General features: G+C 56.2%; 1 protein-coding gene and 1 long non-coding RNA gene across 14 annotated transcripts; one reads left to right on the top strand and one right to left on the bottom strand.

Annotated features, from left to right (window-relative positions):
• Positions 1-182: 182 nt before the first annotated feature.
• On the bottom strand, positions 183-2,539 carry LOC144307219 (uncharacterized). The gene is made up of 2 exons (XR_013374151.1): positions 1,468-2,539; positions 183-742 (listed from the first exon to the last, which is right to left on the bottom strand). It is a non-coding gene; the product is annotated as an uncharacterized LOC144307219 (long non-coding RNA).
• Positions 2,506-27,506, top strand: IKBKE (inhibitor of nuclear factor kappa B kinase subunit epsilon). Of its 13 annotated transcripts, none has more exons than XR_013374148.1 (22): positions 2,507-2,655; positions 2,982-3,070; positions 4,578-4,696; positions 5,619-5,759; positions 6,178-6,307; positions 7,266-7,447; positions 7,946-8,106; positions 8,936-9,046; positions 9,342-9,521; positions 9,983-10,179; positions 10,937-11,001; positions 11,091-11,182; positions 11,324-11,410; positions 15,404-15,479; positions 15,617-15,712; positions 18,776-18,872; positions 21,417-21,456; positions 22,044-22,156; positions 23,799-23,895; positions 24,664-24,776; positions 24,977-25,048; positions 26,757-27,506. XR_013374148.1 is itself a non-coding variant. In XM_077886775.1 (22 exons), exons 3-22 carry the CDS (start codon positions 4,610-4,612, stop codon positions 26,788-26,790), a joined length of 2,088 nt encoding a protein of 695 aa, XP_077742901.1. In that variant the 5' UTR covers positions 2,509-2,655; positions 2,982-3,070; positions 4,578-4,609; the 3' UTR covers positions 26,791-27,506. The 13 variants fall into 13 exon arrangements, 10 of the variants coding, with proteins under 10 accessions (XP_077742902.1, XP_077742903.1, XP_077742906.1 ...); XM_077886775.1 differs by lacking the exon at positions 22,044-22,156 and adding an exon at positions 22,205-22,306 and having other exon boundaries at positions 2,509-2,655; positions 5,619-5,687; XM_077886774.1 differs by lacking the exon at positions 22,044-22,156 and adding an exon at positions 22,205-22,306 and having other exon boundaries at positions 2,509-2,655; positions 15,410-15,479.
• The last annotated feature ends 216 nt before the right edge of the window (positions 27,507-27,722 follow it).

Here is a 27,722-nt window from a genome sequence, read left to right as displayed (position 1 = left end):
TGATGAAGGCGGCAAGATGCAGGGCTCTGAGACCTCGTCGCTTAGCGCCTCATCAATGTTGGAGCATGGTGGGTTCGCACTGCCTGCCTCTCCTGCACACCCACCTGCCCTTACCTTCTTTCCCGTGAGGTGCCAGACAGGTGAGGCCACTGTGACAAACAGGTTCAAGCCGTGGAGGGGCAGAAGATGCAATCAGTATTTATTCAGGGCCTACCGGGTAGCAGGTACTTCATCTCATGTTGCTCTTACAGCAACTGTCTGAGAAAGGTTGGGTGACTAGCTCAAGGTCAAGACCCCGCAGGGTGGGAAGAAGGAAGGTGCAGGATAAGGGGGACTTACGGAGCACAAATGGAAGGGCTGACCATGCATGCTGTGCAGAGTAAGCGGCAGTTAGGATGCCAGCCGCTGTGTTAGTAAAGCTCCTGTCCTTTCCCCTACACCTTCGGCCTCCCTTTGTAGAAGGTAGATGGGAGCTTTTTCCCTGAGAGTTGCCATCAAAGACCCTCTTCATCCCACCTTTGGTCTTTGTCCTACCTTTGGATTGCCACTTCTATTTCTAGAACTCCTCAGAGCCACTCAGGAAAATATGCTGTGCCCTCTTACAGACTTCCTCTTCCCCTCAGGAGCCCGCCAGACTCTCGTGCCTCCCCACAGGGACACAAGGGCCATACTGCGCAGCTGGGACCAGAGCTCGTCCACACAGAGGATGTGACCTCATGGAGGATTCCCAACAAAATCTGATCTGTCAAAAAACAAAAAAAAAAATCTGATCTGTCACCACACAGGGCTTCAGCGCTGCCCCCCCCCCCCCCACCCGCCACCTTCTCCAGCCTTACATGTGGTCCCCTCTCCTCATACCTCTCTGCTTCTGCACCTGTTGCCACTGCCTGGAATGCCTCATCTCTGACCCCCAGTTCTCTGCCTCACTCCCCTCCCTCCAAAGTCTGGTTGAGTGTGCTTTCTCCTGGCAAGTTCTTCTTAGAGACCACCTCGTCTCCGCTGCCTGTCCCCCTTGGTGCCAGGTTCAAGTCACCACCAGCCAAAGTATGGATCCCAGAGTGTTCACCATGCCGGCCAACCCTGGCTCTGGGGAAGAAGCCTAGGTCTTACCATCATGTCCCCAGCACACGCTGCCTGCTTCCCAGTAGGTACACTGGGATAGACTGGGCTTGCTGGAGAAAAGTAGGGATGCTGGTAAGGCCTGGGCAAGTTCATCAGGAAAAATGGGTAGATCTTTAGGGAAAGGCTGGGGTATGTTGCAAACCTCTGGCCTAAAACCTCAAAGGTTGGGGTCTTATCAGAGGTGCGTGTCCTGTGTGGGTCAGCAGGGGACCCTGGTTCTGACTGTCCCTGGAGGGCAGTCCTGGAGTCCAACGGAATCACAGGGTCAGAGGGCAGGCGCCCTGGGCGGGGGGGGGGGGGGGGGGGGGGTTTAGGGCAGCAACTGAAGGTTTTGGTTGGCCCCACCTCATCAGAAGGTACCAAGGATGTGCAATTCTCTCGCTGCCAGGCCCGCGGACAGCCGGGAATGCCGGATGGAGAGCTGGGAGGGTCTGGCGACCCGGTTCTGCCGGGAGAAGAGGCGGGCAGCGGCGGGGCAGGCCCAGCACCCCCCTGTGACTGGGGGTTATCACAGGTCTGCTCGGTCTGGTCTGCCTGAGGGCAGAGGCAGTTCTCAGCCGGGCTCCTGTTCTGGTGCAGGGCGGTCGGGGTGCGGGTGCGGCTGCCGGAGGAAACCACCAGGTGTTGCCATGGGAAAGTCCCTCTGACATTCTCTAGAAATGTGGAGTTTCCTGGTTTTAACCATTTCTTATCCAATTGCCATCTCACAGTTGACCAGAACAGTGCAGGCCTGTCCAGTCTCCTGGGAGATTGGTTCGGGGCGTTGGGTCGGGCCTGGGAGGCCGGCACACCCGGGACGCAGCCCCAGCAGCCTCTGGAGGCGCAGGTCTCTCCAGGTGTGGGGGCCTCAGTGGCCTCGAGGCTTCCTTCCGGTGACCCTCGGTGACCCTCGCATTCCAGCCCATGGCTGCGTGAGCATCACTGGCTGTGGATGAAGAGGCCAGGAGGGGACGTGGGCTGTGCTGAGGGTCGCCCGAGAGGTCGAGGTCGAGGTCGAGGTCGAGGATGAGCGGCCGCAACCGGGTTTCGGGGCCTGCTCGGGGCCTGCTGGGGCCTGCTCGGGGACCAGGCGTCAGAGCCAAGCCCCGGGCCTCCCGGGGGCTCCGCGGTGCTCCCCGCCTGGTTCCCTCGCCCGAGCTGCGCGCTTGGCTGCGGGCCGCGCCCCGGACTCCCCGCTCCGCGGCCTCTCGGCGGCGCCCACCGGGTCCCGTACCGGGAACCGGAGCATCCTCCCCGCGGGCGGGCGGCGGCTGCGCTCCGCGGTCTCGGCCCCTTTAAGAGAGAGAAAGAACGAGATCAGGAAGTGTGAGGGCGCGGGGCGGGCCGGAGGCGAGGCCGTGCGCCCGCGGGGAGCCCGGGAGCCCGGGGAGGCGCGCGCCGCAGCCTCGCAGCTCCGGGGGCAGCTCCGGGGGCAGCTCCGGGGGCAGCTCCGGGGGCAGCTCCGGGGGCAGCTCCGGGGGCAGCTCGCGGCCCGGGCATGACAGCGAGTCCTCCCGAGAGCCCGGCAGGTGCGCGGCCCGCGGCCGAGATGGGGTGAGTGTGGGGGCGGGGCCGGAGCTCCGCGGGGCCCGGGGCGCCCTCCCCCTGCGCCCCTGCGCCCCTGCGCCCCGGCAGGGCCCCCCCTCGCGGAGCAGCGCCCGGGAGGGGGGGCGGGGAGGGGCGCGCGGCCCTGCGCCCGGGTCTCTCCCCGCGCCCGGCTCCCGAGCCGGGGCCCCCGGAGCCGCGGGGGGATGGAAAGCCCCGGCGCCGGGGGGGGGGGGGGGGGGGGGGGGGTGCCAGGAAGGGGTTAAGGGCCGGCGCCGGGGCCCCTGGCGGAGGCCGAGTCACACCGCACCGCCGCGCTGCTCTTTCCGGCGCAGCTCAGCTCCTGCAGCGGCCACGGACGCGAAGCACGACCCGCGCTCGCCCCGGACGGCCTCGGCCTGACCACGGCTGCTCGCAGCGCGGGGTGAGTGCGTTGGGCCCCGCAGCCCCCCGCGCCGCAGGTGCCCGGGCTCCGCCGCCGGGCTGGGGCCGCAGAGCTGGCGCAGCCGACCCGAGGTGCCACCGGCAGCCCCGGGCACAGCCTGGCGGGGCCAGGAGCGCGGCCCAGGACGTGCGGCCCGCCCCGGCGTCTGCAGCTGTGCGCGGGCAGCCCCCAGCCCCAGGGCGCGCGACGAGGGCCCGCCCAGGAAGGATTGTGCAGGTGGCATCACCTGCTCCCCGCCAGGGCCCCAGACCGCACCCCTCGGCCTTGGTCTCAGCGCGCTCTGCCGGGCGTCCTGAGCCTCCCTCAGCCCCTGGGGTCAGCGGGGAGGGGACTCCCTGATCAGCTCGTCCAAGCTGAGCTCTTCTGTCGCCTTCTGGAGGTCTCCCTGTATCGCAGTGGCTTCTGGAAAATGCAAACACTAACACTTTTTCTGAAACTAGGAATAGGCCACTGAGCCTCTTCAAGTGGCCTCTGGCTCAAGGAAATGACATTCTCAAGATTTGCATTTTTTTAAAAAAAAAGATTACAGACAGAAGGCTCAAAGAAATCTTAAGGAACTGTAGGATTCCAGGTGACCCTAGGGTTAAGAACCTATCAGATGTTAGAAGAGGAAGAAGCCCTGTCTAGTCCGGCCTTCTCCCATCATCCCATTGAGGCCAGCTCTGAACCTGTTTTTCAGAGAGGACTTGAGTTTAATTTCTGGGGCTACACTCCCTAGAGCCAGTTGCTTTAGGGGAACTGGCCTTTGGAGAGAACGGGATGGGGGCAGAGATGGGGAATGGAGTTGTAGAGGGTTTCAGATTCTCCCCTGGGCTCTTGAGTTCTTGGATTCGATGGTCTCCTGCCCACCCCCACCCTCACCACAGTGTGCGCACGTGCACACGCACGCACGCTCATACACGTATGCTCCCTGCAGCAGTATACGCATCCCTCTCCGGAGCAGCGCTGACCTGGCCACACTGGCCGCCTGAGCAGCTGTTCGCTCACAACAGCAGGAAGTGGTGGGCCCAGGCAAGTGGGTGGGGAAGGGCTCCAGGCTCGTGTTGCAATCCTGGAGATTTGTGGTGGTGTGGTTGACGCTGCCTGACCTGGGGCCCTGCCTTCAAGCACTATTTCTGCTTCCTGGGACAATCCCAGGTCTGGATGCCAAAAACCCAGAATTCTCGGTGCCTGGGAGAGGTAACAGGGAAAAAGGTCTGTCTCTGAAGAATGGCCTCTGGGGAAGGGGTTGGAGAAGACTGGGCGTGAGGACAGGTAGAGTGCCCCGTGGGGACAGGCACAGGCTGTGGGCTGAGGGCCCCGGTGGCTGTATTTCTTTTTGGAGAGGTTTCTTAGCCTGCCTGCGCTTCACACTTGCTCCATCCCCTTGCCTCTGGAATGGCCACATGGAGCCCGTTCTGGGATGGTCGTGGTCACAGCTACCTGTCAGGCCACCAGTGTGCACCCCAGGAGTGGAATCCTGGACTCTCATATGTTCTTTCTCTAGGCCGAAGGTGGCCAGCTGGCCAGGGGCAGGAGATGCAGAGCACCATCAATTACCTATGGCACACGGACGACCTGCTGGGGCAGGGGGCCACTGCCAGTGTGTACAAGGCCCGAAACAAGGTAGGATGCAGCCCTGGCCAGGCCCCTTGAGGCCGAGGAAGTTCTTGGCCCTGTCGGCCCCTGGTGGGCAGCAAGGGTGCTGTGTGGCTGGGCGGACGCCTAGCACACTCTGGAGCCAGGGGACACTGTGGCCTTTGGGAGGAGGTGTGGGGAGTTCTAAAGGGCTCCTTGGGATGTTGCTTCTGTCAGGCAGAGTTTGGGACTGGAGAGAAAGAGAGGAAGATGCAAAGCCATCATCCTGGGGAGGTGGCAGCAAACCCAGGAATAGCAGCACTGGGAAGTGGGACTTGTCTGAATTCCCCCGCCTTCATCATGGCTCTGCACTGACTATGTAGACATATCACAGTCTTGTGTCAAGAGCTGGAGCCAGAACAGGTTCCAGTCCCGCTTTGCTGCTAGCACCAGGGGTGGTTGGTGCCTATGTGGTTATTGTCACTAGAAACAGTAATAGCGGGGTGCCTGAGTGGCTCAGTGGGTTAAGCCTCTGCCTTTGTCTCAGGTCATGATCCCAGAGTCCTGGGATGGAGCCCCAAGCCCCATGTTGAGTCGGGCTCCCTGCTCAGCGGGGAACCTGTTTCTCCCTCTCCCTCTGCCCCTCCCCCCGTTCCTGCTCTCTCTTGCTTGCTTATATTCTCTCTCTCCAATAAATAAATAAAATCTTTAAAAAAAAAAAATGGTAATAGCAACGACCGAACATCCCCTGTGGGATCAGGTACACAAAGCCCTTATCCCGTCTCAGGGTTGGACTGGGCTGTGTTCCCTCTGATTAGGGGAAGAAGCTGAGGGTGGGAGCCCCCAGCCCCAACCGGGCTGTCTTTGGTCCTGGCTGGTGTCAGGCAGGTGGGAGAAGCTGTGTGGAGGCCCGGGGGCATATGTGTGCTTCCCAGGGCAGGAATGGGACTTATGTTATCCCGCACGGCAGAAATCCGGGGAGCTGGTTGCTGTGAAGGTCTTCAACACGGCAAGCTACCTGCGGCCCCGCGAGGTGCAGGTGAGGGAGTTTGAGGTCCTGCGAAAGCTGAACCACCAGAACATCGTCAAGCTCTTTGCAGTGGAGGAGACGGTGGGTCCAGTAGTTGGTCAGAGGGAGCTGGTCTTGTCCTTGACCCTCACAGGCTGGAAAAGAGTCAGGTCACATAGTAACGGAGACATGGTCACATGCTTGTCAGCAGCTCAGCCAGAGCAGCAACCTGTAGAGTAGAATAAAGAATGCTGGGGTGGGGGTATGTGTGGGAAAGCAAAGATGGGAAGTAGGCCCTAATCAGAGAGCGCTTCCTGGGAAGGTGACCTTGGGCTCAGGTGTGTGGGGTCACCGTAAGGCCAAAGAGGGAAGGCCAGGCAGCAGCTGGGACCTAGACAATAAGGGCTTTTCACCTAGGCTGAGTCACCCTCCCCTTGAAAAAGCTGGTTCTTCACATAGTGATGGAAGGGGAAGAGATTTGCCTTCCCTGTCCCCAAGCTTCTCTCTGTCCCACCCACAGGGGGGCAGCCGGCAGAAGGTGCTGGTGATGGAGTACTGCTCTAGCGGGAGCCTGCTCAGCGTGCTCGAGAGCCCTGAGAATGCCTTCGGGCTGCCCGAGGACGAGTTTCTGGTGGTGCTGCGCTGTGTGGGTGAGCCCCTCCCTGACCATCCCCCAGGAAGTCCCCTTCCCCATCAGACCAGCCACAGGCCCAGCCCTCGGTGGAAGGCGAAGTCTCAGGGAGTCCAGCATTTCTGAAACAATGACCCAAACACAAAAGACATCTGTACCTGGGAGGCTCTCCATTCACAGACCTAGGGCAGCTGTTTAAAACTCCATCTTAAAAAATAATAATAATAAAAAAAAATTAAACCAGGTTGTACATCATTGTTTATAGCAGTGTTATTTACAGTAGCCATAAGATGAAAACAACCCAAATGTCATGGGCAGATGGATGGATAAAATATGTACATATGATGGAACACTATGCAGCCTTAAAAAGAAATGAAATTCTGACATGTGCTGTCTGTGGATAAACCTGGAAGACATTGCTAAGTGAAGTGAAGTCACGGGTACTATATGAATGATTCCACTCAGATGAGGGACCTAGTGCGGTCAAAACCACGGAGACAAAGTAGAACAGTGTGTGCCCGGGCTGGGGGGATGGAGGCATGGAGAGGGATGGTGTGATAGGTGGTTTCTATTTGGGACAATGACCAAGTTCTGGAGGTGGATGGTGGTGATGGCTACACGGCGCTGCTAGTGTACTTGATGCCACGGAACTGCACGCTGGAAATAGTGAATTTCGTGTTAGGTGTATTGTATTACAACTCTTAAAAATAAATCAGACAGGAGAGGGGACGCTGTCCTTGGGGGAGCAGAGCTGTCATCCCTCTTGATCTCTTAGGGAATCCCGGTGGAACTTCAATACTCATGTCTTTGGGACCCCCTCCTTTGTCCTATGCCCATCTCTGTTCTCCTGCTTTTCCTGTGGCCCTGCCAGCCCATGTGCACTCTTGCTCCGGACCCAAGGACAGGCTTCTGCCCCAAATAAGCCACAGACACTGAGCTGTTCCTGGCCGGGAGCTAGCAGCCCTGTCTCTCCACAGTGGCTGGCATGAACCACCTGCGGGAGAATGGCATCGTCCACCGCGACATCAAGCCTGGAAACATCATGCGCCTCATGGGGGAGGAAGGGCAGAGCATCTATAAGCTGACGGACTTTGGGGCCGCCCGGGAGCTAGATGATGATGAGAAGTTTGTCTCCGTCTATGGCACTGAGGAGTACCTGGTGAGTGGGCCGCTGGGGACCCTGTGTTCAAACTCGGGGCTGCCCGTCCACTTGTGACTCTCTCTGGGCTCCTCCAAGGGGCTCTGTTCAGTCCCCCTGTATGTGGTAAGGGGTACGTCACCTCTGCACCCCAGCCAGAAGAATGTATTCTGGAAAAGGTGGTGCTGTTGCCTGCCTGGGCCTCCCTGCTGGAGTGTCCCTGCCCGGGGCCCCTCTGCCCAGGCCCCCTGCCTGGGCCTCCCTTGTGTAGTTAATTTCTTGATAGGATCCTCACCGAGGATAGGGCACCACTGGTCACCACTTTCCCCAGGGCAGAGGGTGGACAGATAGAATGCTCTGGATGGTCTAGCTCCACACGAGTTTTTGAGATGACAAAGGAGGTGGTTCTGATAGTTCTGTTTTCACTGGAAGGTGGTAGAAGGAGGTTGGATGGATGGGGGCTCAGACCCTTGCCCACCCTCCCCCTCCATGGCTGCTCATTGGTTCTCTCTCCGGCAGCACCCCGACATGTATGAGCGGGCAGTGCTTCGCAAGCCCCAGCAGAAGACATTCGGGGTAACCGTGGATCTCTGGAGCATTGGGGTAACCCTGTACCACGCAGCCACTGGCAGCCTGCCCTTCGTCCCCTTTGGTGGGCCACGGCGCAACAAGGAGATGATGTACGGTGGGCCTCCAGCCCTGGGCCTTCCCCCACCACTCCCTGCTGCATCTCCTCTTCCACCTCTCACTTTGTGGTCCTCCTGGGGGCCACCCCCACCCAGGCTCCTTTTTAATACTTGGTTCTCAGCCCGTCAAACAAAAAGCTGAGCCCTGCCCTGATAGGAGAGCAGTGCTTATGGCAGCCCCGAGCTCCCGAGCTCCCGGTCAGAGCCACTCCCTCTGCTCCCTCCGTGGGCGTGTGTGGCTCACCCACCTCAGCTGAGGCTCGAAAAGACACATGCCCAAAATTGGGGAGCCCGCCAGGGGCAAAGGGGGAGCTGGACCAGGGCGGGACACAGCCTCCTGGTCCCAGATGCAAGGCCTTCCCAGGTTTCCTGCTTCTGATCCAGAGGTGGCTGGAGGCAGTGGCTGTTTCTCCCTCGTGGGCACCGTGGGAGGAGGTTTAAGGATTGGTGGGAAGGCTCGGGGTCCAGCTGTGTGGGACCTGGATTAGGTCAGGGAAGGGGAAGGAGACTGCGGGGCGGGGGCTGGCCGGGAAGGCTCTGGACGTGACCGGGGGCAGGGCAGGGGGCAGAGGTGCAGGGGCAGCTGGCGACCCAGGCGGGGGGGCGGGGGAGGCGGATGGCGTTGGAGCCCAGAGCTTGCCTGGGGGCTGCCTTGCCTGAGGGCCAGGACTCTTAATTCGGTTTCGGGTCCATCTGGAGTGGCTGGCGGAGAGCAGGGGCCCTGCTCCGGAGCCCTCCGTGCGCAGTTCGCCGTCCCTCGTCCCTCGTCCCTCGGAGTGTGACGGGCCGGGGGTCCCGCCGAGCTGGTCCCTCCTCGCCCCAGGTACCGGATCACCACCGAGAAGCCGGCCGGGGCCATCGCGGGCACCCAGCGGCGGGAGAACGGGCCCCTGGAGTGGAGCTACGGCCTCCCCATCACCTGCCGGCTGTCCCCGTGAGTGGCGCGGGGGGCACGGGCCCACCTGAGGCTGGGCTGGCATCCCTGACGCCCAGGGCACGGTCGGGCCTGCGGGGAGGGAGGGCCCGGCGCAGGGGCAGTCGGCTCAGGGGACCACTTTCCCTGTCGGACGCCCCTTTCCCCTCTGGAAGCTCTTCCTCCCCACCCACCCCCACCCCCACCCCGCCTTGGTCCGAGCTCTTCAGGACCTTATGGTGGGATGCCCTATTGCATCCTCAAAGAGGACAAGTCTGGGTCCTGGTGCCTGAGCGTATCCATGTCCGGGGTACAGGGGGCTGCAGAGCCAGCTGGTGCCCATCCTGGCCAACATCCTGGAGGTGGAGCAGGCCAAGTGCTGGGGCTTTGACCAGTTCTTTGCGGAGACCAGTGACATCCTGCAGCGAGTCGTTGTCCATGTCTTCTCCTTGTCCCAGGCGGTCCTGCACCACATCTACATCCATGCCCACAATACGTGAGTGCATGGGTCTGAGGGACAGGCGCCAGAACCTTCTCTACCCAAGCAGAAGGGTGTATCCTAGTAGATATGAGAGCTGCTGGGTCCAATCTTACTTTGGAAAAGCTAATTCCATGAAATTAAACAGTTCTTCCTTGCTGCTAGACTCCAGGGATGCAGCAGCCTTTCCCATGCTAACGAACATTAGGAATCTGAGGGGTGCGTATGTGCGTGGATGCGCGTGTGTGTGTGTTGGTGATGCGTTTCCCAAATGTGTTGCTCATGGAACCCATTATTTCTCAAATTCTAGGTGAATTTTCACCTTTGATAAGAGTGATAGTCATCCAGTCCCTCCCTTTGAAAAGCTGAGCCCTCTCCATGGATGAAGACTTACCTGGGGTTTGGGTCACCTGGGCCCTAGATCATGCTGACACTTCCTATCTTCTCCCTCCCACCCCCGGGACCCTTTGTGTGTCTAGGATAGCCATCTTCCTGGAGGCAGTATATGAGCAGACCAGTGTGGCTCCCCAGCACCAGGAGTACTTCTTTGAGGGTCACCTCTGCGTCCTTGAGCCCAGCCTGTCAGCGCAACACATCACCCACACGACCGCAAGCAGCCCCCTGACCCTGTTCAGCAAGGCCAGTGAGACCCCCAAGGGGCTGGCCTTCAGGGACCGTGAGTAGGGCCCTACCGGCTGGATCTTTTCTCCTTCTTACTTTCCACAAGGGACAGGAGGTTATGATCCAGGATATTGATTAATATTTTTTGTGGCTGTTTCTTTGGGCCCACAGGGTCCAGAAGGCAGATCTGGCCTCTAATTCTATCATGCCTCTCAAATGCTGTGGGACTCACACTTCACCTCCCTGGGCCTCACAGTGTCCACAGAGCTGTGAAAGAAACTTCAATTGAGACAGGGAGATCTGGATTTAAGATGATTTCCAGCATCTCTGCGATTGGTGGGAGAGCCTCGGATGGTTTGGGTTGGAGAAAGCCGGAACCCCAGTTGCTAGAGCAAAGAAAGGTGGTCAGGGGTCCAGAGTTTTGTCTTCCAAGTTCTAGAAAAAGTACCATTCCTTCTTCTTTGAATGATGCCGATGTCATCCTCCTTTTCAGGGTCTCCAATGCTGGAAAGCAGACTTAGCCTTGAAACTCCTAGGCCTGAGGGTGGTTTTAGCCCATTTTCTGGCTGTTTCTGGGACCTTGGGCATGAGGCTGTAGTTCTCCAAAGAGGACACCAGGGGGCAGTGAGGGACAGTGATTGTAAAGAAGCGCAGCAAGTGCATTTATTTAGGCTTGGGGGTGCTGTGCACAAGGTGGGAAGCTTGCTCTGGAAGATGGGGTGAGGGTGAGTGAGTGGGGAAGAACAGAAGATGAACTTAGGGTATGTCCGGGACACACAGGCAGCCCCCTCAGATAGGGTCTTTGTCTGCAGCCGCTCAGGACATCTCCAAGTTCTTCCCCAAAGTGGACCTGCAGGCAGATTACACCACCGCCAAGGTGAGAGGTGGCCCCGGTGGCCGTTGGCCAGGAAGGGTCACACAAGGGGTAGGGGTGGGAGTCCTAACCCTGCCCTCTGTGTATTTTAGAGTATACTGGGTGCTGGCTACCAGGCCCTGTGGCTGGCTCGGACCTTGCTGGCCGGGCAGGAGATGATGCTTCGGGGACTGCACTGGTTTGTGTGAGTACACCCGGGGGCTGAATGCGGAGGGCAAGGTGGGCAGGTGGGGTTGACCTCTTCCACACAGCCCGGGTGCGTTCCCTTGGCATGGGCTCTTGGTCCCCTGGGAGAAGGGAGCTCTGACTCTGCACCCCTCTGCAGGGAGACGCTCCAGGCTACATGCAGACGGACGCTGGAGGTCACACGGATGGCTCTCCTCTTCCTCAGCAGCAGTCTGGGCACCGAGAGGTGGGTGTGCTGCTCAGGGTAGGGGGTGGGGGTGCGCTGCAGCAGGTGTGAGGCTGGCTCAGACCCCTCGGCCCTTCTCTGTCTGCCTGTTCTTCACCCCCAAATGTCCAACAATGCCCCTTGCCCCCCCGCCAGACCTCCCACTCTCCCAGCTGTTGGAGAATACAGAGGGGACCCCTACTCTGTCCCTGATCCCCCATGCTGCCAGGTGACTGTACAGACCTCTCCCACCACCTAGTCACTGCAAGGGGAATGGGGCAGCCATGGGAGCACTGCCTTAGCAGGTACCAAGCCCCAGAGCAGCACTCCAGCAGAAGCCCTCATAGCCTCACCCAGCCCCCTGGACCTGACAGGATGGGGATCTGGGTGCTCTCATCCTCCATGCTCTTCCTTCTGGCTCTGCGTCCTTTTTTTTTTTATGAGAGAGAGAGAGTGAGAGCACGCACAAGCAGTGGGGAGGGGCAAAGGAAGAGGGAGAAGAAGACTCCTCCCTGAGTACAGAGCCTGATGCAGGGCTGATGTGGGACTCCATCTCAGGACGGTGGGATCATGGCCTGAGCTGAAGGAAGACACTGAACTGACTGAACCACCCAGGCGCCACCTGTCTCTGGGTCTTAAACTGTCCTCACCTTCTTCACATTTCCTGGGCCCGCCTTGGGGCTCTGTGCCCAGTACTGCTCTGACTTGGGCTAATTAGGGGTGATAGACCGACCAGACAAAGGGAGAGACTGGGGAGGAGGGAACCAAGCCAGAGAGTCTAGACATGAGAAGCAGGAAGACTCCATTGGGCAGAGGACTTCCAAGGAGTGGGCATAGCCCCCCAAGTCTCGGAAGGCATGGGGCCGTGGTACGGTGAGAGGAGGGGGCTCTGCAGCCCAGGGAAGCTGATGGTAGCTGGAACCTTCCCTACTGGGAGGAGACGTGGGATAACAGGAGCAGAAGCTGTGCTGAACATGTCTCATGTCCCTACTCCTCACATCCCCCGGCTTTTATCCTTAGGAAGGTCCTGGGAGTTCCCAGCAGTGAATTGACTCACTGCTGCCTTGCTTGGCAGGAGCGGTTCAGACAATGGGGCAGATGGGGTGGCAGTGTTGTGGGAAGAGGCCGAGGAGAGTCTCCAGATGACAAGGACAGAATCCCTGGCCTGGCTGAGCGCCTTTCAAATGGTGACAGAGATGCGGACCTGCAGGGGCACAGCACTGGTCCTTGAGAGGAACTCTGAACGGGGCACAGAAAGGGGGTCCAGGGATAGATGTGACACCAGGCACACAGAGGGTCCACATTCTCCTGGAGGAGATAGCCCTTCCCAGGGACTTAAGAGTGATGGGATGGTTGGATAGAGGAAGACTAGAGGTGAGGAGGGGCAATCATGGAGGTCTTCCTGGAGGAGGTGATGCTTTTAAGGCCAGAGTGAAAGAATACCTTGAGTTGTTTGGTCCTGTGCAGAGACAGAAAAGGAGGACATGATTGGGGAGATTGGAGGAGGGGTGCTGATGAGGTTTGTTTGAAGCCACAGTTAAAATGGAAAATATCCCAGGGTGAAGGTGGAGTGGGGCAGAGGGATAGGAAGGGAAGGAGAGAATGCATGGAGAAGGTCCAGTTGGCAGGTTGAACCCGATAAAATGACCAGTAGATTTCTATTGTAGGTTCTTGAACAGGAAAGACATGGAGAAAGTATTTGGGGTATTTGCCCCTTTGCCCTAGACTGAGGCCTGTGGAGAAGGGACTCCCTGGAGCTGGAGTCCTGGGTCTTTGCCATTCTGGATGCCAGGCCCCCTCGGAGGCACGGTGTGCCTGGAGAGCTCCGGCTCGGAGGAGCACCTGCTTCAAAGCATATTTCAGCCCCCGTCCCACCAGAGAAGAGTACAGAGCACAGGAAGAGCACTGAGCAGAGCGTCAGAGGGCCAGTCCAGGCTCTTCACTTGGGACCTTAGGCCACTGTTCTCTCTCCTAACCTGAGCCACTATTTTTTCTTTTTCAAAATAAGAGAACTGGATGATCTTGGAGCCCTCCCACCTTTGACCCTTTGTGATTCTGTTCTTTTGTGAACATCCTCAGACCTGTAGATTCTGGAATCTGACACATTTTGACAAGTACCAAGCATAAAGTGGCTGCCATTGCCCAGCCTGGTCACTCATCTTTCCCTCGGGCTCCCCAGGACGGGCTCCCCAAAGCAGACTCCCTTGGCAGAGTGTCCTTGCCTCTGTCGTGAAGCTCCCTGGTCCTTCTCAGCTACTGCTGTCATGTGGTGGCTCTGGCTCGGAGAGCCCCAGTGCTTCCCTCACCACCAAACAGCGTATGTCCCTGCTCTGTAGCTCGAGCGCTTTAGCTCCGAGGTCCTGTTGGATGCCCACAAATGCTTTGTTGGGAAGCAGGAAGGAGATTTATCTCTCTGTTAGGTCCACAAGATCCCCAAGTCTTGCAGAAGTGAAGTGACCCCAGGTCATGGAAGACAGGAGGGGTGGCAGCTGGGACTAGCACTCAGACCCATCTCTGCTGACTAGGTCAGCCTCAGCCGCTTCTGCCAGCGAGCATTGCACACCCTAAAATCCATTTGTACACTCACTAATCCATCCAACAACCATGTACAGAGGAACTACTGCGTCCCGAACACTGCTGGGCACTGGAGATAACAACAGTAAACTCCTGCCTTCATGGCGCGCCCACTTCGTGCCTAATTCTCCCCTGTCCTCTCGCCTTCCCCTCTGCCAACACCATTCCCAAGCCAAAGCACGCAAGATTCTTTTTCCCATGGTTGTTATTGTGATAGAAATAGTATATGCTAATTGCAGAAAGTGGGAAAATGCAGATAAGCAAAAACGAAATAAAAATGCCGTGTCCTTGTCACCCAGAGCTAGGTCGTTGCACGGTAATAGCAGACGCCCTTCTAGGTTGTCTTCTGCTCTGTATATAAGTATATGTATTAACTGACGTGAGACCCTCTAGTACTTGCTCTCTTACAACCTGCTTTCCTCAGCTGATGAGCTCTCCGGCCCCATGTCAGTACATTTTCATCTCGTCTAAAGTCATCCATACTCAAAGGCCTCTAACTTGCTCCCTACTTTCCTTTTCTAGCTGGTTTTATCCAAACCAGGATCCGACCCAAGACCACACTTTGTGTCTAGTTGTTCTGTTCCTTAAGTCCATTTTAATCTAGACAGACTGCCTCCCCCCTCCTCCCTTTCCCGACACGGGATGTCGCAGGGGCAACACCCCCCGCCCCACTCTCTGGACTCTGCTGTTTTCTCTAGATACCCTTTGGATTTGTTTTCTTCTTTCCCAACATTTCTTATAAACTGAGAGCTCTGAAGCCTGGGTGGATTCAAGTTGAACATTCTTTTGGCCAAATGCATCAGAGAGGACACCAAGTACACTTCAGAGCCTCCCACCACTGGGTGGGGACAGCCTGATTCCTTTATCGTGTGGTCACATTTTCCCTGTGAAAGAACCAGTGTGAAAGAACCACTTTGGCACAGTCCAAGTGCCCGTGCCTTGATCATTAATCCTGGATTTTAGTCCCGTGCCCAAGCAAATAACTTCACTGGGGGCAGCATGATGCTAATATTCCAAGCCTGGAACATTATTGGCTAATATTCTATAAAATAAGGCTTTTCCCTTTTCCCTTAATAGTCAGCTATTGGTTACCATAAAATACAGTTTCTATTGGAAAGGAACTTTATTCTTTTCCTTCAGTGATAAACATTTCTAGGAGGGAGTTAGTTTATTAACAGTTGCCTCGCTGCATGGACTCATGAATTTTCAAGATTCTCGTTTCCAGCTATCTCCATCTTTATTCTTTACAGTGCTCAACAACAGTACAACTTTGTTGGGTTAGGGGCCTCTTGACATTGGTTCCTTTAATCCAACCACAAAACTCCGCAGATAACCCCAGAAGCCAGCAAGGCTGTCCCAAAGAGGTCAGGCTCTTCATGTGGTCGTGGAGCTCTGCCTCCCGATCCCCCAGCTGTGTCCTTTCTCTGTCCTTCCCTGGAGGTTCAGCAGTGTGGCTGGGATGCCTGAGATGCAGGAGCTGAAGAGGGTCACAGAGCTGAGGTCCAGGCTGCGGGCTGTGAGTGAGGCTGGGGGGTGGCTGGGGCTAGGGGGGCAGCTGTAAGTACAGAGCTGGGGGGGCAGAGGTCCAGCCAGGCTGCTATCAGAACCCTGACCTGAGGACCCCCCGGGGGTCTGCCTTGTTTTATCCTCCAGTTGGTGGAGGCCCTCTCCAGATGCTCCCACAATATCACAGAGACCCAGGTGAGCCTGAGCAACCTGAGCTCTGAGCTGGTGAAGAACCGGGATCAGGTACATGCGGACAGAAGGTCTGTGGGATTTTCCTTCTTGGTGGGGTGGGGGTGGGAGCAGGGACACACAGCTCCGAAGGTCCAGTAGCATTTTTAGGAACCAATCTGCTTTCTCCTTTATCTTAGCAAGGGTGCTGGGGTGTGGGGTAGTGGTGTGGGATCCAAGAATGTGCATGGCCCTCCCCTGAGGCTGGCCTAAAGGAGAAGAGCACCTGGGGTCCTTCTGGGAATTTAGAGAGAGAATTGGAAATCCTAGCAGGTGCAATGGTTCTTTTTAAAGATTTTATTTATTTATTCATGATAGATACAGAGAGAGCGAGAGAGAGGCAGAGACACAGGCAGAGGGAGAAGCAGGCTCCATGCAGGGAGCCCGATGTGGGACTCGATCCTGGGTCTCCAGGGTCACGCCCTGGGCCGAAGGCAGACGCTTAACCACTGAGCCGCCCAGGCGTCCCAGGTGCAATGGTTCTAAGTGAAAGAATAATTTCGTTCCATTTCCCTTTCTCTTCATTGGCTCTGCTCAATCCCTGGATTGACCCTCCTACTTCTGTCATCTCGTTTAATCTCCGCAATGATGCTACTACTAGTAGGCCTCTTTTGTAGGTGAGGAAGCTCACTCTGGGAGGTTAATATGCCCTGGGTCACAGCCAGTCAGTGACAAATGATAGACATGGGGCTTCGTGTCATGTTTGCCCACCTCCAAAGCCTATGTTCTTGGCCTACACCAGGGATTTATGGCCTCGAAAGCCTCATTCAACAAACATCTTTTTTTAAAGATTTGTTTTTATTTGAGAAAGAAAACGAGCAGTGGGGAGGGGTGGAGGGAGAGGGAGAAACAGACTCCCTGCCAAGCAGGAAGCCCGATGCGGGGCTTGATCCCAGGACCCTGAGATCATGACCCAAGCTGAGGGCAGACGCCCAACCATCTGAGCCACTCAGGCGCCCCCTCAGCATTTTAATGTCCTCCCGCCTACCTCACAGCCTGGAGCGTGGGGCCCGCCCTGACCAGTACCCATTCTCCCCGGTACCTACTCTAGTCAGTGCTGACAGGGATCCCTAACCCAGGCCCTCAATTCTAAAATCAAAGAGCCCTGAGAACTGTAGGGTTTTATTTGTTTGTTTTGGCCGCAAAACCCGACCTCAGCTTTCATGAGTCTCTTCTTAGTGTGTTTGATGAGGTTTTGGAATATAGGTGAGGTTTGGTGGGGTGAGATCCTGAGCCAACAACCAAGAAAGAATTCTTGAGACGTCTTTGGTTCAAAATGGTGATTTTATTAAAGCCCTGGGGGGATCCCTGGGTGGCGCAGCGGTTTGGCGCCTGCCTTTGGCCCAGGGCGCGATCCTGGAGACCCGGGATCGAATCCCACGTCGGGCTCCCGGTGCATGGAGCCTGTTTCTCTCTCTGCCTGTGTCTCTGCCTCTCTCTCTGTGTGTGTGACTATCATAAGTAAATAAAAAAACTTAACAAAAAAAAAAAAAAAAAAGCCCCGGGACAGGACCCGTGGGCAGGAAGAGCTGCTGCCCCGAGTCTGTGAGGGCTGGCTGATTATATACCTGGGGGTTGGGAGGGGTTTGAGGAGAGCTACTCTCTAAGCAATTTGGGAGCAAGGTTTCCAGGACCTTGAGGGGGCTGCCTATTGTTGGGAAAAGGTCACTTATCACCGTCTAATAAAACCTGAATCATGAGACCCTTCGGATGGATATCGGTGGGCCAGGTGCTGGGGGATGATCTCCAACATGAATCTTGGGGGGTACAGATGAAGGAGATTTCTAAAGGAATTTTTATATGTAAAGTTGACTTACAGGCTCCTGGGGGTCAGGCTAGGATTGCCTTCTGCCCTTAGCAAAGTGTGAACATCGAGGCAGTTGAGTCTGTAGAGGAACGTCCCTTTGCCTGTTTCCAGGACTTGTCAGTGTGCTGGTGCTGTCCCGGGCTTGTGCTTTGTCCCCAGCTAGTCCTCTGTTCCCCCATCATGTTTATCCCACTTAGAGTGAATATTCTTATAGTTCCCTAAAGGTTGAGGGTATTTGAGGGGCGCTACCCCAGACCGTGCTCAGGCTGTCCCTGACAGCCTGTGTCTACTGAATCACCTTTCTAAAATCAGAAGACAGTTCAGAATTCGGCACATATCTGGCCTGAGTCTTTTGGATAAAGACTGAATCTGAGGTCTTGTTCACCCCGTGTTCTCCAAAGGGCAGGCGCCTGGGACCTGCAGAGCCCTGGAAGCAGCTTGGGCCTGACCCAGAATCCAGCTCCAGAAGTAGCTGAGATGGGGTCACTGGGAGGAGCTTTGGAGGAAAGTGGAGCTAAACAGGCCTGAGGCTGGGGAAGAAGAAACATCCCCCCTGCGCACACACACACACACACACACACACGTATGTGCACACACATGCACAAACCCTCACGTCACACCTGTTTGTATCCACTTGAAAAGGGGAAGGAAGAAATACTACTGACTTTAAACCTCAGGAGGTGAAGGTCCTTGAGGTCATCTCCCACATCCCCCTGCCTACATGCAGGACTGAGGACCGTGGATTCATCCGTGTTTTAAATAGGGGTTGTCCATTCATTATTTAAGCGCCTTCCATGTGCCAGGTGTTGGATACACTAGGAGGGCCCTCCTCCTACCCTCCCCAGGCTTCTGCCCCACTCCCGTCTCCACGGGCACTGCTGGCCTCACAGGACCCAAGGCTCCTGCCTTGATTCTCTTCTCAAGCCTTCTAGTGTAGCAAAGGCCATTGTCCTGTGGCCTGTTCTGCAGCTTTTTGTCTGTCTCATCTCTTACTGAACACCTCGAATGTGTGTGTGTGTGTGTGTGTGTGTGTGTGTGTGTGAGAGAGAGAGAGAGAATAAACATGGGACTCAGGTGGCTGGCCGGCCCCACGGCAGCTCAAACAAGCTTAGGGACAGGAGAGACACCCCCACTCCCAGTCTGGCCCCCAAAACTGTGGCAATGAGGTTCCTTCTGCAGGCAGACAGCTTGTGTGCTCCCCAACCCTCTGCCAGCCATGCCATCCCCTCTCCCCCCTTTATTCTGTGCTGTTTTATTCTCCCCTTGCCTAGTCCCTGTCTCCTGCCCACAGCATCCAGCAGATTCAGTGTTGTTTGGACAAGATGAACCTCATCTACAAACAGTTCAAGAAATCCAGAATGAGACCAGGTGAGCCATGGGGGAGAGCAAACCACCCCCTGCTCTCCCTTCCCACCCTCCATCCTTCCTTCCCTCTGCTCCTCCTGCTGTTCCTTCATGCTCCACCCACTGTGTGGATGCTGCTGTGGGGTGCCAGGGTGCCGCTGCTCCAAGGCAGGGCCCCTGCCTCTAAGCTACCTGCAGATGCTGAGGGACGGGAGCCCTGTGCCTATGGCCAACTAAGAGGCTTAGACAGCATGCATGGGGCGCTCCGATGGCTGGAGCCCCGCTGTGACAGCCGAGGAGGCCCTTGGAAGAGACCCCTCACCTCTGTAGAGCCCTTTACAATTTAAAGAGTGATTCCCTATCCATTGTGTCTTTGGCTGTTAAAACAGCTAGGTTTTCCAGATAAGGGAGAGTCTGAAGAAATATCCTATAGTCACTGGGCCAGCTACCTTGCCTGTATTCTCTGCTCATCCTCACAAAGGACCTCTGGGCAGGAGCCACTCATTTACAGGCTCAGGGATGCAGCTGCTTGCCCAAGGTGCCTGCTGTCATGGGCCAGGGCAGGATGGAACCTGGGGGAGGGCTGGGGCTGGCGGTGAGGGCCCCTGGGAGACCCCAATTGACTCACACATCAGAAACCAACCCCCTGTCTCCTGGGGCTCCTCCTCATGTGTGGACTGCAGGCCCTGGATTTGATGCCTAGATCTCTAGCCCTGGGATTATCTAAAAAGCTCTGTCTCTTAGAAATGTGATGCCAGCAACGTACCTAACTCTCCAGTAACCAATATTTTAAAAATAGAAACAAACAGGTGAAATTAATTTTCATAATACATTTTATTTAACCCAATATGTCCAACATGTCATTTCCGCATGTAATCCATATAAACAAAATTATTAAAGAGGGATTTTACATTCTTTGGTGTGTGTGTGGGCGCCAAGTCCTTACAGTCCTGTGTGTATTTGACGCTCACAGCACGTCTCTATTTGGAAGCTGATTTTTTAGCAGACTGAACTGTCGTCGTACTAAAGCAGTAAAGCCGCATTTATTGGGAAAACAACATTTTGCACTGCTCCGGTCTTAAATTTTTAAGTGATTGAATTAATTGGATTAAAATAAAAATTCAAAAAAATAAAAAATAAAATAAAATAAAAATTCAGTTCCTCAGGCGTGCTGGCTACAGGTCAGGTGCTCGGTAGCCACACGTGTCCAGCGGCCACTGGCTCGGACATAGAGATCTAGATGATCTTCTCTCCTTCGGACTCAGTTCTGCCTCTGGGTCTGGCCGTGGAGCAGGTGAGGAGAGCAGCGCAGGAGAGGGGGAAACTGAGACTCTCCCATTCCTGACACCCCGCTGGCCTTTTTTAACTATGATTTCCAGAGAACCAGAGAGGCTTTCTGCCTCCGTCACTGGGACTCATTCCATCATCCTGCCTCACTACCCTTCTGGGCACCTCCCATGTGCTGGAAACTGTCCTCCAGGCTGTGCATGATCTTAATTTATTTAATGCCTGCAAAGACTAGAGGCACCATTACCCTCCCCCGTTTATAGATAAGGAAGCCAAGACCCTAGGAGGTCCAGTAGCCCAAGCAATCCTGGTCTGGATGCTCTTAACCACTCCGCTTTATGGCCTCAAAGAGATTTGTTTTCATTGGTCTGCCAGAGTCCCTTGTGAAAACTAACAATGAAAGGAAGCATAACCCTTGACAGCAAACCCCTGAATGTGGAAAGACGCCTCTCTGAAAAACGCTTCTGGTCGTCCCTCTCCCCTCACACCAGCCTGGGTGATTGTTACCTGTGACGAATCAAGAAGCCGACTCGGTGTCACACCTCTGCCACCTCCGGCGACCGGGAGGCTGGGCTGGGACTTGGAGCTGGGACTTCGCTAGTGCTCAGCTGGCTGAGAGCAGGGCCCAGGATGAAATGCCAACGAGGGGCTTCTGCTGTTAGGGACCTTGGTGGGAGGCCGCTGGGCAACCGTCCTGCATCTTGTCATCTTGGGGAAGCTTCTAGCTGGGAGGCCCGTTCCCTGGAAGCCCAGGAGAGGGCAGCGTCTCCCAGCTGGGAGCTTCGGCAGTAGGTGACTCCCTCAGTGAACCAGCGCTTCGGGGAGAAGTGGCTGGTCTGTGACCGGGAGGAGGCAGTGAAAGAGGGGTACGGGGTGCTGGCCTGACTCACCCAGCTCATCGCTACGGAGTCCAGCTGGCCCTGCCGCAACTTGAGGAGCAGGAATGGGGCCTGTGAGCTGTCGGCATCAGGCACGCCGGGAGGGGTGTTGGATGAGGAGCGGGGGCTGACCACACGTCCTTCAAGGACCACTCATCCAGCACCCCCCACCTGAGATGTCCCCCCAAGTACTCATCTCTCCACTCCTGGCCCCAGGAGCCCTGCAGCAATTTCTCTGCAGCTTCCCTGGGCTCCTCTGTACCTCGTGGCTCCACGGGGCTGTGAAGTCCCAAAGGGCCAGACTGAGCTTATCTTCATCTTTGTAATTGTCCCCAAGCTCTTGTGGCATTCGGTTTCATTGACTGATTGGACAGGTGACATCATTCCTGTCTGTTTCCTTCAGGGCTTGGCTACAACGAGGAGCAGATTCACAAGCTGGATAAGTGAGTAGCCCGTCCCCCCTGGCAGGTGGGTGAGCAGGAGGCAGGAAGGTGGGTGTCACCAGGGAGGAGCTGTCCTCTGTGCCTGACAAGGTTCGATGAAGGATCCTGATCCCAGGCTGTAGCTGGGCAGCAGCAGAGCGGGTGACTGTCGGGCAGGTTATCTGGGGCCCAGGGAGGGAGACTGAGTAGCTGACTCAGAAGGAGCTTTCTCTGAAGTTTGATGTAATTGGACTTATCTCTAGCGGGAATAAGACTGTTTGTAGTATTTCTTTCCCTAACTCTCCTCCCTGATTTACTGCTTCCTGCTTCCTGCTTCTGACCTTCCCTTGTGCTGTTCTCTGCTCCTCTGTCTCCTAGACACTAATCTTCCAGGACGCCCTCTCTGATTTAAAGTGGTTATTTGGAGACACAGTCCTCCAGTTCGATGCCCACCCCTGACCCTTATACACTCTTCTCTCAATCTCCGGCAGCATCTCGCCTCCCCCGTGAGGACGGAGCTGGAGTGTGTCTGTTCTCTGAAATCCCCTTGTCCTTCTCCCACATCTCTGTCGCTGTGCTCTGCGTCCCTGCCACTCTGACCTCCAAAGTTCGCGTATGTGCGAGCCTCATGCCGTCCTTGTCTGGAGAGGCGGCCCTACTGTGGATCCAAGGGCTGGGCGTTTCGGCGGTGGAGACCCAGGGATGCTAGCCGTGGGCACAGGTGGGTCTGGCTGATTATCTCTATGCCTCGGTGTCCCTGTCATTTCAGGGTGAATTTTAGTCATTTAGCCAAAAGGCTCCTGCAGGTATTCCAGGAGAAGTGTGTGCAGAAGTATCAGACATCCCTGGTCACGCACGGCAAGTGGATGAGGTAACAGTTTGGCCCTCCTTCCTGAGCTCACGGACCCTGGGGCCCTTCCTGGCCTTGCCCTTCGGGCTTCAGAGAACCCTGTGATTTGCAGAGCCCTGATTGAGGGGAGATGGTAGTTAAGGAACAAAAGCAAAAAAAAAAAAACAAAAAAACGGTGGTTTTGTGCACTTATTTAATCCCACAATATACCCTATGCAGTATATACTCTTACCCCTCTTCACAGATGAGGAGACTGAGGCTCAGAGCACAGGTCTCCTCAATACTACACAGCTAGGAAGTAGCAGATCCAAGACTAGTAATGGGTATGACTGCCTCTAAAATCTGGGTTCTTGCCATGTTCCCAGGTGGTTGTGTTGGGAAGCCCCTTCTCTGGGGAGAGCACAAGATTCCTCTGGGATGAGGCCGGGCAGTCTTACAGACTTCTGGTGGTCAGGGATGCAGGGGCCTGCAGAGGCCCTTAAATGGAAGCCCCTTACACTGTCCCCTCTAGGAGTTTCAGGCTTTTCCCCTCTCACATGAGCCCCTCCCTCCTTCCTCTGGCTGCAGGAATACTGGCCCCTCCTGGGAAGAGAGGACAGGGTCCCAGGCCCATATGACCTGTGGGCTTTTTACGGGACTGAGACCCAGGCACTCTCCCACCCTCACAGTAGAGAGTACAGCTTCTCCACCCCTAACCCACCCCAAATTCTGCTTTAATTGGTCTGAAGTCAGGCTTCATATCAGCATTTTAAAAGCACCTCCAGGGGGATCCCTGGGTGGCTCAGCGGTTTAGCGCCTGCCTTCATTTGGCCCAGGGCATGATCCTGGAGGCCCAGGATCTAGTCCCACGTCGGGCTCCCTGCATGGAGCCTGCTTCTCCTTCTGCCTGTGTCTCTGCTTCTCTCTCTGTGTGTGTCTCTCATGGATAAATAAATAAAATCTTTAAAAAACATAAAATAAAAGCACCTCCAGGTAATTTGAATGTGTAGGTAGGGGTGAGAACAACCACTGGCTTGTCTGTCCTCGGATTGGTTTCCTTTCTGTGCAATAGGGACCGGTGGCTGCTCACTCCCTCCACTTAGAGAACAAGAAAACTCCTAGAGGAGTCCTGCCCTTGATTGGCTCTGGCAAGGGGGCAGTTCCCATAGGAGGTGCCCTGGGATGGGCTATCCGCTGCGGGTCTGGAGCCTGGCCTGGCCCTTAGCTCATCCTCACTGGCATGTATGATGGGCCACAGCCATGTGTGGTTTCACTGCCCCTGTGGTTCTGGCGGGACCCTTGGCAGCGTTTGTCAGAAGTGTCATCAGCATCCCCCCAGTGAGACAGGGAGGAGTTGAGGGCACACGAGGAGTTGCAGACAGAGGTAGGGAGGGAAGCAAATGCCCAGACCCAGCCATCTGCTCCAGCCTCTGCTGTCTGGAAAGCCTCTTCCCCATGTCTGTGGACCCGAAGGACAGCTGGGTGGGCCCCGGGAAGAGTGAGCAAACCTAGATTTCTTATCTGTTCTCTCCAGGGAAGTGCATGAGACCAGGAACCATTTGCGCATGGTCAGCTGTTCTGTGGCTGCCTACAACACAGAAGCCCAGGGAGTCCAGGAGAGCCTCAGCAAGGTACGAGATCTGCAGGCCACAGTGCCACTGAGAGGAGCCGAGTCCATCGGGCACCCTGGGGACGTGAGGCCGTTCCCCTGCCTCTGGGCAGGGCCATCCTTGACAGAGTTTGCGTCCAAGCACACAGTGGCTTGGAGGTCTCTGACACACAAATGTGCTCTGAGGTGGGGACAGAGAGAACGGAAGGCACTCCCTGGTGATCTCAAACTGAAGGGCACTACAAGGACAGAGCTTCCAGAATGCTAGGACATCTTCCTCATGCCCTGTGCAGCCGGAGAGGTTCCAGGCTACTCCTGAGAGCAGCGATGTGAACCCTCCTTGGTCTTTAGGTCAGCTCTCTGGGGAGAGACCAACACCGAGGCAGCTCCGAGAAGGCTGCTCCTCTGGTCCCCAAGCCCCCAGCCCCCGCAGCAGCCTCGTTCCTTCGTTCCTTCGTTCCTTCGAGGCTAGCTGGGCTGCCCTGCCCCTTCTCCATAGTTCCTGTAGCTCCAGGCTCATGCTGAGCCATCAAAGGTGTGGGTTGGCCCCAGGGGAGAACTTGGAGGGCTGGACAGTTAAATCCAAGCACAGATACATGAGGGTGGTTTGTGTCAACTGCTTCCAGGATGGGAAGAAAGGGCCTGCAGGAAAGGCTGGGGCATTCAGGAAGCTCCAAGGTGCAGGCCGTGGGCCATTTTGTTGCCCTTTTCTTACCTTACTCACACCTCCCTTGTGAACAACCACACCTGTTGGCCCATCCCCCCTGACTACAGTGTGGCTTCCCTTCAGATCCTCGACTGGTTATCTCACCAGCGTCTTCAGGACAGAACAAAGGAGGCTCAGGCCTCACCACCCCCCACAGCCCCTTATCCCAGCCCTGCACTGACAGACCTGGTTCTCCAGTAAGTTCTAGAGAGACGGGGTGTGTGTGGAGGGAGGGGAGTGGTGGAAGAGGGGGTATGGTACAGATGTTAGAGCCCGAGGGGTTCTGCCTCAGGCCTGGGAGGCAGGAATAGAGAGAGTCTGGATGTCCGGCTTCCTGGGGGAGCGACTGGCAGGACAGCCTCGGCCCCAGATGCCCTCTTGCCTCTGCCTCCAACAGCATGCAAGAGCTCTGTGAGGAGATGAAACTGCTGGCCTTTGACCTGCAGGACAACAATCGCATCATTGAAGGGTAAGGAGCCCCCACTGTGTGCGGGGAAGGCTGGGGACAGGTGTCAGAGCCCTGCCCTGTCCACAGCTGAGTCGCCAGCCTTGTAAGGTGTAGGCTTCCACTGTAGTCCTGAGGACACGCGCCTCAGTGCAGTCAGGAGGGGGGCTTGCAGGCATGTGGGATCCAGGCCGTGTCCTGTTCCCCTCCACGCCGACTCTGCCCAGTGGCTCCCCCAGACCCGCTCCCGCAGCCATTGGCACCCCGTGCAGAGGGCTGCGGTTCATCTCCACGGCCTACACCAGGAACGGCAGCGCGGAGCTTGGGTTAGCGGCCTGAGGCCTGTGTTTGTCTGGCCTGCTGGCCTCTGTGTTCCTGTCCGTGCACAGGCTCCCCGACTCTGGATCCTGCCCCTGTTAGATTCCCCTCCTCCTGGGGAATGAGGGGGACTGGAGGGGGTGCGGGGAATGCGCCTCAGGCCTCAGACTTTGGGATTTTTTGCACTAGTAAACTTCACAAAAGGAAGCTAGGAGATAACAGTGACCAACTTCCCATAGAACCAAGTAAGCACATTTAAAAGGGAAAAAAAATCCTGCCACCTAGTAGTCCTGCTTCATAAAGCACATTTTTTTAAACACCAAGAAGGAGGGACATAATCTCAGCATCAGGAATGGTCCTTGCCCTGAAGCTCATGGCCTGTTTCCGTACATACACACTTGAGCATGTGCGTGCATGTGCACGCATGGGCACAACCCCCCACAGCCACACACACACACACACACCCCCGCCCTTTGCCTGTCACTCCCCCACGGGAGGACCAAGTGGCATAGTGGAAAGAATCTGCAGAGACTCCAACAGGATTTGTCTCCTCATGGCTCCTTACAAACTGCATGACCCTCGGAGGTTTTGCCGGGCTCTGGGCTTCAGTTCCCTCCCGTGTGAAATGGGATGAATGATCCCAAGCTCCTGGTGGTAACTAGGGGTGAATTCAGATGAGCTATGCCACGTGCTGGGGCGGAGAAGGGTGCAGAGGGAGGCGCTCACTAAATGCTCAGTGTTCCTCAGAGGCTGTGCCAGTCTGGAACCCTGGAATTGGGGCTACGAGCTAGGAACCCCAGAGCAGAGCTTGTGGTTGTCCCCAGAATTGCAGTGTCCTCAGGCTGAGGAAGCCTCCCTGCCATATCCCATCCCAGCAAGGGGAGACTCCATCCTCTTAAATACCCTCGAGGAGGAGATTCTTTCCAAAACCTCCTTCATGGGCAGGAAGTTCTAATTTTAGTGCCGACATAAATTTTTCGTGCTGTGATATGGGGTCTATTTACAGATAGCTCAAAACTTTATTTTAAGTGAATTTTTACTTCCTCCTTCAGAGCTGTAGCCAAGGAGCCCACAGTAACTATTTGAATTCCTCTTCCCCTCCTCTTGACCTTTTGGCTGCAGTGGATTCACCAGGGGAGCTTTTTAGATTATGGCTCCCAGCTCTGGCCTCCAAAGACTCTGGGTGCCTCCAGGGGTTTATAACCACCCCCCCCCCCCCCAGGTGATTCTACTGTGTAGTCAAGGAGGAGAACCAGAGAGTTCTTGTGGGCGGGGTGGGGGGTGTCAAGCACTGGACAAGGAGATAGCTGAATGGCTCTGTACTCCAGAGAAGTTGAGTGTGTTGGGTCCTGGGGTGTGGCCCACAGGCTTCTCTGCCTGGGTGGGCGAAAGTAACCTTTATTTTTCCTTACAGGCTAAGTAGGCCCCCATCGGCTCCTGACTCCTGACATCTGAGCCCCATGGGGTGCCCAACATCCTGAAGCATTAGAATCGTTCAAACACTGCTCTCCTGCCTGCAGTGTGGGGCCTAACACAGGATGATGTCTGGTCCCGTCTCGTCAGCCTACCTCCCTCCTGGCCAACAACTGGGAGATGTCACCAGCATTACCTTCCACTGCCTTTCTGGCAGCAGCAGCACAGCAGGCCCCAGGGCACCAGGCCACCCCTGTCAGGACCCACTGCCTGGGCTGACCTTTGTGCCTCACACAGGCTCAGGTACATCTCCATCGCTCCGGCCTGCATAGCTGAAGCCAGCAGGCCACAGGGAGAAGAGGCTCGGATCGGCCCGCCCAACCACCTCCTCTGGTTTACAGGGCTTCGATTCTCAGGGAACAGAAGAGGAGGCCTCTGGGAATTTCCCTAGGATGCTGGGTCAGACGACCTCAATTCAGTCTTCCTTCCTCTTAAGGGGTTTCACGTTGAACATCCTGTGATTTCCGGGAGCCCCCACTCTCAGCCTCAGGCATTATAGAGCCTGATTTGTTTGGGGGTTTGGCCTGGGTGCTAGGTAGGGCCTCAAGGATCCTCACCTTCCTCTCTCCCTGAGGCACTGTCAGGCTCTGGGATATGCATCCAGCTGTGGTCAGCAGGGAGCACAGGCCTGTAAGTCCAGATCAGAGACCTGTACCCTCAAGAAGTGGAATAAACATGGCCTTCTTTTCTATTTCTGAGTGGCTCTCACTGGGCTGGGTCTGTGAGGCAGGGGGAGGCTCTTGGCTAAGTGTGCTTAGCATCCCAGCAGGCACTGGGTGGGGATATGGGAGGACAGGATTGGGAAATGGAGGTGGGACTGGTCACTTCCTGATCCCTGCCTTTCCCCTAAATGGGCCCTAATTTCAGGGAAGGGCCCACGGAAGATGGCATCCTGCTGGGAGGGCTG

The sequence above is a fragment of the Canis aureus genome, chromosome 38 (assembly GCF_053574225.1).
Source record: "Canis aureus isolate CA01 chromosome 38, VMU_Caureus_v.1.0, whole genome shotgun sequence".
NCBI classification, from domain to species: Eukaryota; Metazoa; Chordata; class Mammalia; order Carnivora; family Canidae; genus Canis; species Canis aureus.
The sequence above is the reverse complement of the archived record's forward strand: the minus strand, read 5'-3'. Positions and strand labels throughout refer to the sequence as shown.